General features: G+C 48.5%; 1 protein-coding gene across 1 annotated transcript in view; it reads right to left on the reverse strand.

Annotated features, from left to right (window-relative positions):
* Positions 1 to 13,788, reverse strand: part of GABRA3 (gamma-aminobutyric acid type A receptor subunit alpha3) — a gene marked incomplete at its 5' end in the record, with an annotated part of 72,016 nt that overhangs the window by 24,385 nt on the left and 33,843 nt on the right. Inside the window, 2 exons of the mRNA XM_015626260.2 lie at positions 6,218 to 6,438; positions 9,567 to 9,634. Coding sequence (XP_015481746.2) covers positions 6,218 to 6,438; positions 9,567 to 9,634 — 289 coding nt within the window. The remainder of the gene's footprint in view (positions 1 to 6,217; positions 6,439 to 9,566; positions 9,635 to 13,788) is intronic.

Below are 13,788 nucleotides of genomic sequence, written 5' to 3' on the forward strand. Positions count from 1 at the left end.
ATTTTCCAGTTTCTCTACTGAATTGGTTCATAACTCTGGAGTTCATACAGAGTGTCAGCAGGTTCTCCCCACAGCCCAGGCAGACACAACAATCCTTTCCCAGCCCCAGAACCAAGGACACCGCTGCAGCTCCAGGCCCAGAAAGTGCAAACAGCCCCGAGCTGAGGAGAGCAACCTGGGAGGATGGGACTGCATCACCTGAAACTGGACAATTAACCCCAGTATGGAAATGGACCAAAACCTATAAAAGTGTGAAAACTCGTGACCTCTCTCCCATCTTGGGTGTAGCCTTGGCTGGGCTCTTGTACTGCCCAAGGTGTATCCTTTGAAAGCCTTTTAATAAAAAGCCATTTTATTCCTTTACCTCTGTCCAGCCTCTGTTCCAGGTAGCCTCACAAAGCATCAACTTGACCTTTAGACTTCAGTCAAGGCTCACTGAAGTCTGACAGCAATTTTGACAAGCCTACAAGCACAAGTGTTATAATTATTTTCCCCTGGACACTCAAAGGCCGCCATGAACAAATTGCTCATTTGCTCTGATGCCTCTCTTTTCCAATATGGATTTCAAGAAGCAGGTATAAAAACCTGGCAGCTTGAGTGCCTTGCTCTTCCTCTTCTGTTTCTTTTGTGATGTTCTCTTCAGCCAGCTCCAAATCCACTTGGGCAGCTCATGGCTGGCAAGCTTGTCAAGCATATTCTCACAGATCTTAGTCTTCGATTCTTTCTGTGTCTTTTCCAACTGCAGTGGACTTTCTGCTTCTCATTTTGTCACTGTCACTTGTGTCAGGGAAATATTGAGGCATTTCCCATATCCCTCAGAAGCCCACACCAGAATTTTCCTTTTTACTTTTCTGGTTTTTCATCTGCTTCAATCATTGCTTTATTATTTCCAAAGGCTCTTAGCTGGGAGTTCCCAAAGTTGGCTTTTCCAAAGGATCTCCTCTCTGACCAGTGACTTCCTTCTGATGCATCCTGAACTCACCCCAAAAAGCCCAGAAAAGCCTTTTCCATCCACTGTACTGTCTGCAAGTGTTGACTGTGATCATCAGCCACTCTGAGTAAGGCTGAGTGACCCAAGGACTGCAGACTGTGGGTTTGTGCCCTTTAGAGCAGTCAGGAAGAGCCTCAGAGGGGACCAGGAGGGCAGCAGAGACTGGCCAAACCCTCCTGCCCTCTCCAGACCATGGCCAACAAGAGCAAGGGCTGTTAAAGGAAGGAAATAACTTTATATGGATGCTGGATGACTGCCTCTGTGTTTGGGAATGCAGCAGTTGCATTTTAAATCTAAAGCCTGTTTTATTAGCTGAGCCAGCAAGCAATAAAACAATAAATCCATCAACAAAACACTGAAAAAGCAACCTAATCTTCCACTTCTCCACCTACAACTGAAGCAATTTTTAAGTCTCCTGAAATTAAATTTTAAAAAAAGGAAAAGTCACATCATTCCAGTGAGATGGGTCAGGTTCAGCAGCTTCAGCCATCCACAGGTCAGCAGGTTCACAGGTAACACAAGAAACATCAAAATGTCAAACCACAAGGAATGTCTCTCCCTTCCCAGACAATTACCACAGCATTTGGATTGAAGGGATTTTTGCAGAAATTCTCATCTGTGCCCCTCATCCTGTGCAAGGGAGCTGATGGCTGGAGAGCCACTGCATTTTTCTTCATTGCTCTGATGGGCTATTCACATCCAGGAGCCCTGAAATGTCCTAAAGAGCATGTGAAAAATAGCCAAGCTGCCAGAAATCACATCAGCCAGCAGCTGTAGCCTTTGGCTCATCTGTCCCAGGTGCCTGCAGTAACTTATGCAGAACTGTCTTGCAGCCAAACCCCAAACTCCCAATGTTTTCTCTTCACTTTGCTGGCACAATGGCACCGAAAATGGAACACCCAGGACAGAAACCGTGTTTTTTTTATTCTTTTAAAGTCACAGGAAGTCCTTTGAACTGCGCCAACACAATGGCAAGAAGCGTGAATCAGGCTAAACATACCTCTGCCAGGGCTGACGGGCTAACAAACCTCTTCATCTGCGTTCTCATGGTTACCAGGAGCTCAGCAAAGCCTTTGATGTGTCATTAGAGCCCCTGTCGTTACCTGCGTGCAGCTGCAGGATGAGCCAGGATCTCAGCCCAATTTCTGGGACGCAAATGTGATAATCCCTCGGTGTGTGAGCGCTACAAAAACATGACAGCACCCTGCACGGCGGGGCTGGCTTTGTTTATGCCAGGGATACTGCTGGAGTTTTGTCCTGATTTCTTCTCCAGGAGGTTCATTAACAACCACAGGCAGGCCGAGCAGTGTTTACGGTTTAGGCTGTGGGAGAATCTAGGTTAGGTTTAATTGCCAGGGTTTGAGCTTGAAAGCCAAATTGCTTCTAGGATCCTCGTGCTGGAACTGGAAGCACTGATTTCACTTTCCATCCTCCCCCAGCCCCTGGAGATTTCAGCCCATGATGGCAGAAATGCAGTGAGATAAGGTGTTCTCTGAGGATTTCTCCCTCCTGGGACAGTTTCCTTAAAACAGTCTGCCTGCACAAAGCCAAGCCTGGAAAACAGATCATTTTTGTCCTTGGATCTGCTCTGGCAGGGAAAAGTTGGGGCAAATCTCATCTTGTTGCCTGCTTGTATCAGCCAGCCAAGCTCTGCTCTGCTGGGATCTGTGATGTTTTCTGGGATCAGCCCTGGTGTGGGACACACACAGCCCATCCAGCCCAGGAGAGCTGGTGCTGGGCTGTCCCAGCTGCTGCTCCTGCAGACAGACTGCACCTCCATCGTGGGGGAGGCTGCTGCACAGCCTGGAGCCATCACAACTTGCCTGGGGCTAAAAAAACCCAGCCAGTACAGACACCCAAAGCCTTTGCTGAGGGAGAGACACTGCAAAGCTGTGTGATTTCAAAAGGAAACCCAAACCCCTGAGTGCCACACCAGGTAGAGGGCTTGTCCTGGGATTCCACAGCCCCTGTGGGTCTGCATGTGTCCTGGGCTCAGCTGTCCCTCCTGCTCTGCCTCACTTGAGGGTTCACAGACCCTGCTTCCAAGGACTGCACGTTGTCTTCAGCAGCAGAGGCTCTTGAAGCAGTCTTTGGGCATGCAGTGAATGTGTCAGCCTGACAAGTAAAGGAAACATCCTCCAAATGCATAACTTGAGCACATATTGTCTGGGAACCACTCTGACAATAACCACAAAGCCTCAACATGCCATTCTGTCAGGCCCTGTTAAAAGCAGAAGAGCTTTTTAAAGCCTTGATTCACAAAACTGAATGCCATCAGCACAGCATTAAACTTTCACTATTTTTATATGCTTCAAGGCTAGGAGGAACCAGACCATTATCTATGTGCCTCACACAATCCAAGCCTGAGAGTACACCCAGAGATGGCTGGCTACTTCTGCCTCTTCCTCATGGAAATCCATGCACAATTCTCAGGTTGTTGCACTCAGGTCTGACACCAGAGTTTAGAGACCATAGCTGGGTTTTGTGAACTACTTGGATGCTGTAGGAGCTCCACAAAAAGAGACTGCAGAGGCAGGGCTACATAATAAAACTGTGCTCCCCGTGCCCTCTGAGGCAGGGAAGATGCAGAGGGATCAGGAATCCAGGGGAGCAGAGAAATGCAGTTCAGGGCAGTGGTCACAAAGGTTGTTTTGTGACTCAGTGCCAAGGTCTGTCAGTGCTCAGGGGTGTGCACTGTGACATTGCACTGGTCCATGAGGAGAATGTGCTGTGGCTGAAGGAAATCTCTGGATGCTCGGCTACAGCTGCTGTGCAGCTCCTGGGAGCTCAGGTCATTGATAAAGAGGCTCTCTCCAGGAGCTATAAATATTGTCACACAGGTGTAATTTTGCTGGATGCATGTGCCAGACTTGCTGTTCCACCAGAGAAAGTTCATCTATAACTGTAAGCCTTGACTAAGAGAAGTTGGCTTTCCCAGCAGGATAAATAGCAAGAGACGTGCCTCTAATTGCACATCAGCAGAGCTGATCCCTCAAGGATATTGGCTGGTACAAGGGAAAGGAGCAGGATATTCTCAAGAGTCAAACTGCATGGCCAGGCACCAATCTAGACTGAGCCTGCAAGGGTTCACCTGGGCACTGCTGCCAGGCCACTGGAAATCTGGTGGAAGCCCAAACTCTCTCCCCAGTCAGCAGGGCACTTTGCTGGATGTCAGCTGTGTGAGTTTGGCTTCAAGGTCCTGCTCCTTCCTTCAGGAAGGACACACATGCACGTCCCTGGGCGTGGGGGAGGACAGCAAATGCATCACTTGGACAGAAAACAAGAGACTCCCTCCAGCTCTTCCCTGGGAGGAGGTTTCAAAGCAGTTAACCAGGGAGGGTGATACAACCATCATCATTTGACAGAGGAATTGAGGTGGGAGTGCCTTGGAGTGGCAAAGCCAGGTAGGATTTGGTAGCTGAGTCTGAGACTTGGTCCTGGCCCTGCAGTCTGTGCCCTTTCTGACACCCCACTCAAGAGAGCCTGGTCCTGAGCAAGAGGAAGAAAGGGAATCATCAGATGCTCCAGGGCAGATATTCCATCCTGGATGTGTTTAATTGCTTTGTCCCAGCATGCTGTGGTCATCTGGTCAGCTCTAAGCACATGACCAGCTCCAGGACGTGCTGCCCAGAGCTTCTCCTGGGCTTCACACACTGGGTGAAGAAAAGATCTCTGTGCACAAGAGCTCCTGGTTCTGTGCAATTCAAAACGTGACAAAAGGTCTCAATATCCAACCCTCAGCCTCTGAGTGGGCTCCTCACCTCTGACAAAGCCTTAGGGATGTATTTAAGGGGGACAGGAGGACATGAAAGAGGAGGACCTTCATTCCCCAGTTCTTCAGCAGACAGCTAAACTGAAGGATGGCTTGAGTTTATTTTAAAAAATCCCAAGACTCTCTTTTTTTCCAGAAGCTCATTCCCAAGAGTCTCATGATGCTGCTGCCATCCTGGCACCTGCCCAGCCCTGAATGGAAAAATAAATCCAACACTTTCTTAGTCACACAAAACTTGCTGAAGCTAATGGCTATTTGCTGAATAAAGAAGTAGCAAAATGATTTAAAAGCTCTGAAATTGAGTCTTTTTTTTTCTTTTTATTTTTTTTTTCCTGTCTGATGCCAGCAGCTCCTGTAATACTTTACAGTCAGACAATGATACAAAGTGCAGGGAGTGTGAGTTGTCTACTTGCAGGTCAGAGAGCTGGGAGCAGAACAGAGCCCTTGAGTCAAGTTGGGCTTTTCCCTTCATTTACCCCATCTGCCTTAATGTGGGATCACTGATGTGTGGAGACCTCAACCCCCAGGGCACTGGCAGGATTAGCTCATGTTTGAGAGCTGCTGCACAAAAGCAAGGCATTGTTTATCAATGTAGGCTGGAAAACTTGCTGACACCATGTAGATTCTCAGCCAGTTTTAACTATGAAGAGATGAAATTCTGCCTGGTCCTCAAAAACAGAGGTGAAAGTGCAGCATCTCAGCACACAGAATCCACAATGAAGCCTGATATTAGTTAGGATTGACTTGGAGATGGAGACAGAGAAAATAATTTTTTAAAACAAAGATTTACACCTTGCCAAAACCAACTCAATACCTTTCTTGTGCATTTATCAGCAGCTTGTTGTTTCATTTACAACTTATGGCTCCTGCAACCCTGGCTTCTCCAAATGACAGTTTTTAATTAGCTGTTTGTTGGGTTTTTTTCCCTAATGATGTGCATCGATCACATAGATTTGGATTTTTTTTATTCCACAAAGTGGGAAAAAACAACCCCATTGTTGTCACAAGCAAGCTTGGTCTCATTAGATGTGTGAAATGGTTCTGCTCTAACATGCTGAACAAATTTAGATCTGTTCTCAAGCTGCTGGAGAATAACAAATTCTCCCAGTTTAATGTTCCCATACCAACATTAGATACCTGGTTCATATCCCATCACAGGTCAGGATGAAAATTAGGCCAGGTGGCACATCCACCTCACAAACTACAGATCCTGACACTTGTACCTGGGCACATAAAAACAAAAAAATCATTGTGAACGGTGAGGGAAAATCTACCTGTAAAAATGTGCCAAGCTGAGGATCAGAGATGGTCCATAGGCAGGAAACAAGGAAAGCAGCAGGGTGGGACTCGAGTCTACTAACAAGAGTCAGTGGAAGCCTGCACAAACCCTGCTGTGCTGCACCCTGAGGTCCCTGTGTGTGCAGAGGATTCCCTGGAAGGAGAGCCAGCCTCACCTCATGGTGTACAGGAGGGTGCCGTTGTCCACCAGGCGCAGCAGCTTGTTGGGGGTTGTCATGTTGTGGGCAACAGATTTCTTCCCGTTGTGGAAGAAAGTGTCAGGAGTCCAGATCTTACTGGCCAGCAGGTTGTTCAGGGGAAGGATTTTCATGGGGCCATCAAACTTCAGCCTTTCATCTCTCCAGGACTGACGGAAAAAGACGTCAATGGTGTATTCCTTTGGGGAGAGAGGAGGGGAAAATAAATTATGTTTATATTCGGCACATTTTGGATAATGACTTACCCATGGTGTCAAAATGTGAGTGTCAGTGTTTCTGAGCACTGCAGAGAAGCTGCAGCACAGCCTAGAGTGGCCAGAGCTGGGGTAGCCCTGCTGCACCACCACCTCTATCCAGATGTTTCAGGGGAGGAAAGCCATTATGTGCAGCTACACAGGTGTTTTGGAAAGCAAAAATAAAGATCCTGGAGATGGAATCTGGCCAGGATGCTGGTAATTATATCCCTGCTCATAAAAAAAAAAAAAAATCCAACCAAAAACACCTTGCATGACATTGTCTTAATGTTATTTTGTTCCCCAAGCCACCTTTAGAAAATCAATGAGTTGAAGACTTCACAGACTTGCATTACAAGATCCTGTGACTTTCTTTTGTCTTCTTTTTCTTGTTTTATTTCCCATTTCTTCTTTTTTTTTTTTCTTTTTTTTTTCTTTCTGCCTGTGTAGAAACCTATTTCCTAGGCCAGATTCCAGCTGGGGCAGTTAGAAGTCACCTCTTTCAAACCTTGCAGCCAAGGCCAGCTCCTCACTCCATGAATACAGATTCAGAAACCACTTTTAGAGACAGAAGGGTCTTTGGGAACCCTGTCTGTCCCAACTATTCTGCCTTCCCCCTGCTGCTTCAGACTTGTAGTCTTTATTTATGTGTTCCTGGAGGCTGCAGGACCAACTGAACTTATCATTGTGAGTGATTTCTTTCCTGCAGCACTTCTCAGCAGCGCTTAAAAACTGCTGTGCATCACTTTCCTATAGGACAGAGAAATTCCTGCAGGTTTTGCAGCAGATGGCAGCTGAATGGAGGCATCTCAGGAAATAAATCCATCCCTGCTCCCTGGCCATGGAGACACCCCTGCTCAAATATGAACCTTCTGGATCTTGGCTGGGGAAGGAAAGAGAAATTCTACATTTTCATGGGCTCTGCCCTGTACAAGGTATTTTGTCCCTTCATAGAAGTGATCTCTAACTCATTATTTCTTGGGATCAACCCAAAGAAATGATCCTGTCTGCAGTCCCAGAGGGTCTGGGAAAAGTCCTTATCAGGAGAAGAGCTCTCTCATTCCCTGTTCCTGTTTAAAAAGTGCCAGAAAAAGAAGCAAAACATTTTTAATGACTTCCAAGGCCCTGCTTATCTTCTTTAATGCTTAGGAATCATTCCCGAAGAAAAGAGAAATCATGTTCAGAATCTTTCCCTCTTTTCTATGCTTCTTTCCATAAAAGCATTATTCCCAACTCACCCTTTCCAAGGAGCACACTTACTTATGTGTTACGCTCTTCTCTGCCTACAGAAGTGACTGAAAACATCCAGACTGACTCTGTCCTCAGAGTCCCTCCACGAAACAAGGAGAAATCCCCTTCAATTTTTGTTTTCCTTCGTACAATTTTCCAGGGACTGAGGCAAAATTGCAAGAGCTCAGTCCCGAAGACTGGGGTGCTCCTCAGGTCCGATCAGGCTCTGCTCTCCAAGCCAAAAGAGAGATTAGGAGACCCTTGGAGCTCCTCAGTGAAAAGGTCTCCACGTTCTCCTCCTCCTCCTCCTCCTCCACACTTTGTGAGCAGCTGCTCTCCCCCGCTCCCAGGGCAGCTTTACCTGCCTCTCCTCCACATCCATAATTCCAGCTCGGCGTGCGCCGGGATGCGCCGGAGCTTCCCGGGAGTGGCGGTGGGAGCGCTGGGAGCCCAGCACCGGCGGGGAAGGAGGGACTTCCCCGCTCCTGAGATGAAAGGAAGCCCCAGAGCAGGCTCTCCCCACGCTTCCTGAGGAGATGGGGTTTTCTCTCCTTTACTTTTAGCAGCAGAGCTAAAATGCATTCGCTATGCATTTGTAAAATACACGGAACGAAAGCACGCGGAGGGGAAATAATTTATTATTCCTTAACTGTCTTCCTAATTTTAAATTCATTTTGTCAAATCACATTGCAGAGAATACCTTCCTCTTTTCAATACCTCATATTTTTTTTTTTCACAGTTCATTATACACACTCCCTTAATCAAATATGCTCCACCTTGGAAGTAATTATCAGATACTCCCCAAGGGCTACGATTGCTGAATATATTATGGGTCTCTGCTGTGATAGGAAAGCAGGAGAGAGAGAGGGAGAACTCAGATGAGGTTCATAATCTTGATTACACTGACATCAACTTAACTTCTTAGCCTGGAGGGAGTGGTCTTCCCAAAGCAACACGAGTTTGAGTGATGGAGTGAGCAATTCCACGCAACACAGAGATTTTATTCTCCCCCAGCTCCTCTGGGGAGAAGCTGTGTTGCCAGCACAGGATTGCTGTGGGACAGCTGAAGAGATGTTCAGGCCATGCCAGCCCCAGAAAATTCAATCCTTGCAGCTCTGGGAGGGTTGTGAGAGCCACAGGACACTGCTCCAGCCTGGCCTAGCCAGTGACAGCTTGCTCCCTCCCCAAAAATGGGTGCTCTCCATGGGCTATGCCAGCACCAGGTCACCTGAGGGGCTGGACATGCAGGAGGGGCTCAGTCCCCAATGCACTTCTGTCCTCATGTGGCATCCTGAAACTCTTGAGCAGCCGCCCACAGCCAACCCTCCTCTGGGTGCATGAGGAATACGAGCTGAAAGAAATGCTGTTGAGAAACCTCACTATTAATTATGCTCCACAGTCCTGTTTTAATTAGAAGACAAACTGTTGTGGGAATACAAGCCTAAATTCAGACCTCAGGCCTTTTCATTAATAATTTCTCCTGAACTTGTCAAAATAGTGCAGTCAGCCCATGCTTGTTCTGTTTTCTCTTTTGCCCCCTTCCCAGTTCAGGCACTAAGGATGGTTTGATGGTGAATCATTGTCTCTGACACTTCCACCTAACCAGAACAGATTCTGGCACCCTCCCCTCTTCCCAAGGAGCATCTTCATTCCTCCAGTTATTAACTGGTTTCCAAAAGCCCAAGCACACCCTGGAAACAACTCTTGTCTACCACTGGGAACGAGATCCCACCAGCTCTTGTCACTTAGGAAAATCCCACTTTTGTCCATATTGTCCTGGGATGGGGGTGGGACACATGCACAGCAGCTGAGGAGAAGCCACCCCTCCCCATGAGATGACCTACCATGTCTGTGTCCGAGACAGGGCCGAAACTCGTCACGTAAATGTCTGTCTTGACTTCGGTTACACTGTCTGGGACAATAAGAAAAAAAAAGAAAAAAGGAAAAAAAAAAAAGGGAAAGAAAGCAATTAGAGAGCTGAATTTCCTTGTGCAGGCAAGGGTTTGAGGTTTGTTATATGGTGTTTATTCTTGCTCTGCTGAACCCTCGGCACCGTGCTCTGTGCCCCAAACAACGGCTGATTTTATCACTCGTAATTGGGCACATTCATCTCCAGCGCAGCTCTGCTGCTTCCCACGCTTACACCGAGGACAAATCTGTCCCACACGGCCAGACAATGCATATTTACAGAATCTGTGTGGCTGCATGATCCATACCCTGCTACAGATCCACATGTTTTCAATACAGAGGTAAGCCGTGATGCTTTGAAACTCCTTTTTAATCTGAAATCCCTTTGTGTCTCCCAGCCAGATAAACAGCCTAGCAATGTTCCAGCAGTTTTAGGGAACCCTGGGTTTGTTACAGCTCCAGGCTTATCTGTATGTAAAAAGAATCAATATTCTGATTGCCTTTTACTGCCGTGGTGCTTGCTGTTCTCCTAAGCACCTCACTCTTGCAAAGCTCGCCCACATCACGTGCTGCCCCTGCATCCCAGGCTGAGATTCCCTCACGGATGCTGAGCAGCAGCTTCAGACCCCCTGCAAAGCCACAGAGCCTGCCCAGGTGCTAAAACCAGGGGAATTTTAACCACATGCCTTCAGATAACCTGGAGTGCTCTCCCTCCTGACTTGGATTTTGGTGCCACCCCACTTTGTGGGGAAATCGAGGCACGGTGATTTCCCAGATTTACAGTCCTGTGCTCTGCCCACTGGGTTGTGCTCAAAACATGATGGATGAGCTGCCTAGAGTTCAGCACTCAGTTCCCATAAATCCTCCCCACTTTAGGGATAGATCGTGCTGTTGTGTGGCATTAGCTGGCTCAGAGCTGCTCTCCTAATGAAAGAACCAATTTAAAGCTGCAGAGTTCATGTTTTATGCACAGAACCCAATTTTGGCCATTGCAGCAGCCTTGCAAGTAGCCTGGATGGCCCATTGTTTAATTTAGTTATGGAAATCCTTTTGTCCCCTGAGAGTTATTTTGCAATACTATGAAGCTTAGGTTTGTGCTTCAAAGTTTTACATCCCAAAATAAGGTAATGCATTCTGGCAGGGTTTTCTCCTTAATGGCTAAAATATACGTATACATGTCTTTAGTTATTATGGCTGAGAAGCTTTTGATGCAGCCCGTGGCTGATATTATTGTGCTATATAAGTAACCCTTGATCTTGTCTTGATGTGATAAAAAGAAGGTTAAAGAGAAATATCTATGCAATACACTTTGTGGAACACCCAGAAGTCTCAACAAAATGAGCCCCTTCTGTAAGGCTGAAACACTCTGGGTATTCTCAGTCTCCTTCCAAACAAGTCCCCAGATGAGGCACACAGCAGAGAACATTTAGTGATGCGAGGCTCTTTCCGCTACCCCATGCGGCGAGAGAAAGCTCATTATGTCTTGGAGAAAACACAAAATCCTCCCTCCCCTCTCCTCCCCGTCCTGGCATTCATCCTGCAGCCCTGGACAGCAGATCAGGAGCTGTGGCCACCCCTGGTCAGGGAAGACAATCCCTGGGAGGTGCAGGATGAGCTGTCCCCCACACCAGAGGGACGGGGGGTCACGGAAGGGTCTGTTCTTTCCAATGTGCTCTGCTGGCTCCAAGCACAGGGGAAGGGATTCAGGAAGTCAGGGGAAGATAAAAAGGCAGAATTTGTTTTGGACATCTTTTGATACGATCCTGCAATCCTTAAATGAGCCTTTATGTCCTCATCATGCTGTAACCTGGCTGTCACAGAGCTCCAGAGACCCCTTCCTGACCCTTCAATCTACTGGCAAATCCAATCAAAGATAATGGCATTAGGAATCTTCAATAATCTATTAATAACTTATTAATATGAATAACTAATTACAACCCATATCTGAAGAGAATCTCCCATTTCCAGACACCCCCTGGCAAGCCCATGCAGCACCCAGTGAAAGGACAAGCTGGGGCTTCACTGCTGGTTCAGTGATGTCCCTCAGCATTGAGAAAAATGAGCTTCCTGCACCTCTCATGGCAAAAGCCAGACTGAACCCTCCCTGTTAATATGAGCTCCTAAGGGCAGGATTTGGTTGGGATCCAGAGGGATTTCTGAAATTAAATCATTGCTACGCAGGCAGGGATTTCAGCAGAGCTGGGAAATCCAGAGATAAGTAAAACACCAGCAGAAGAGAGCAAGCTCCAGCCTCAGAGATTCGCTTCCTTTGTGATCCCACAGCCCAAGAGCACCTGCACTGCTCCCAGCTCTGTGACTGTGAGACCTCCACCTGCAGAGAAATCAGGGGCTGCCCCAGCAGCCTCCCCTCTCCTTACCCTCACACTGATCCACCCAGAGCCTGAATGAGCTGAAGCTGCATCTGCTTTTTCAGCAAGAGAAAGCTGAGAGAAAAGCATCTCCTGCCTCTGCTTAGAGACATGGCAGGGAAATTCTTATTTTCTGCTCAAGCCATAGGTGTGCTCACAGTGTAGCTTGGCTGCCTTGTCCAGCTCTCCCCAAGGATTTAATAATTAAGGACCGTACAGGGGGGTAGGCACTTTCCCTAGAACTGCTGTGGAACACAAAATGACACTTTTCATTTCCTAGTAGCGTCCTTCCCTGTAATTCAATTTTTTACAGGCAGGAGTTGAGCCTCCAAGGCTTCTGGGGTGGCAGGTGGATGCTGCCAGTCCTGTTCATAACCAGGGAAACAAAAATGCAAGGACTGTGTTCAGGTAGGAAGCTGGAGCAGAGCAAGGACCAGAGCCCAGGTCTGGCTGCCCTAAGGACTGGCACAACACCGCCCAACAGAGGCCTTGGTGGGCTGCCCAAGCCCCTTCCAGCCACCCTGCCCTGCTGCTGCACCAGGAAAGCAAAGAAAGACCCCAGAGCCAACACGAAGCTGGAAGAGCAAGAGATTTTCAGGTTCAGTATTTGAACTGAATTTAGAGGTTCAAGTGGCCATGTTCCCAAGTCATTTGTTTGAGGATGACTCCCTTGTCTGGGGGCTTTGCCATTGATAGGCTCAGCTTATTCCCAAACTTCAGCACAACCACGTTTCTAGGAACAATTTGGAGCAAGTGTGAGAGCAGAACAAGGTGTTGCAGGTCAGCCAGGGCTGCCCCTTCCCCCTGGGGCACAGAGCCCTCTCTGCCTGCCAGGCCACTCTGCCTTGCTCCCACCTGTAGAAATCCCCCACATCTGGGCAGATCTGCAATGCAAATGGCAAACAAAACAGCCCTTCCCACAGTGTTACCATGGCACTTCCTACACCTGCCTGCTTTTTAAGAGCTACCCCTCTCCTCCAGGCATCTGCTACCCCAGATCTGGCTGCTCGCGTACACCTCAATCCCCGAGGGGAGGACAGATCCCGCCCCCGCAGCCCCACACCAGCAGGTTCTGTCACTTCCCTGGGTGTGCACAAGGTGTAACCCAGCAGCTGCTGTCACCGAGGTGCTTCGGGCTTTCCATTTCCCCTGTGCCCCCATCTGAGCCCTCCCCATCCTCCCGGCCCTGGCCCAAGGCAGACACCCCCCTTCCTCCTGCAATCCCCCCCTTTAAGTGACTCCCTGGGCCCGGGAGGAGATAACTATTATTTACAAAATGATGGAGTGCTATTTTTACTTGCTGCTTGGAAGCACCGGGAGCAGCGGCAGAGCTGGAACACAAATTACAGCGCCTCGCTGCCTCCCCCTCCCCGGCTGCAGAGCTACGAGTGACCCTGGGAGGGGGGCACTGGGGGCTGAGCAGGCTCGTGTTAAACCTCCCCCTGCACTCATCGAATGCTGTTTATTCAAGAATCACACCCAGATACCCCGGCTCGGCCGGTTGTGTGTCAGCTCCGGAGGTTTGGGGCTGGCCTGGGCACGGGTCGGCAGGCGGGGGTTCCCAGAGGCTGTGCCGGCAGCTGGGCTGGATGATGTGCCTGAAACCAAGCTGGATGATGTGCCTGAAACTGGGCAGGATGATGTGCCTGAAACTGGGCTGGATGATGTGCCTGGAACCGGTCAGGATGATGTGCCTGAAACCGGGCTGGATGATGTGCCTGAAACTGGGCAGGATGGTGTGCCTGTGTCCCTGCAGCCAGCCCGGATGATGTCCCTGCAGCCAGCCCGG

This window comes from Parus major, chromosome 4A (genome assembly GCF_001522545.3).
Source record: "Parus major isolate Abel chromosome 4A, Parus_major1.1, whole genome shotgun sequence".
NCBI lineage: Eukaryota > Metazoa > Chordata > Aves > Passeriformes > Paridae > Parus > Parus major.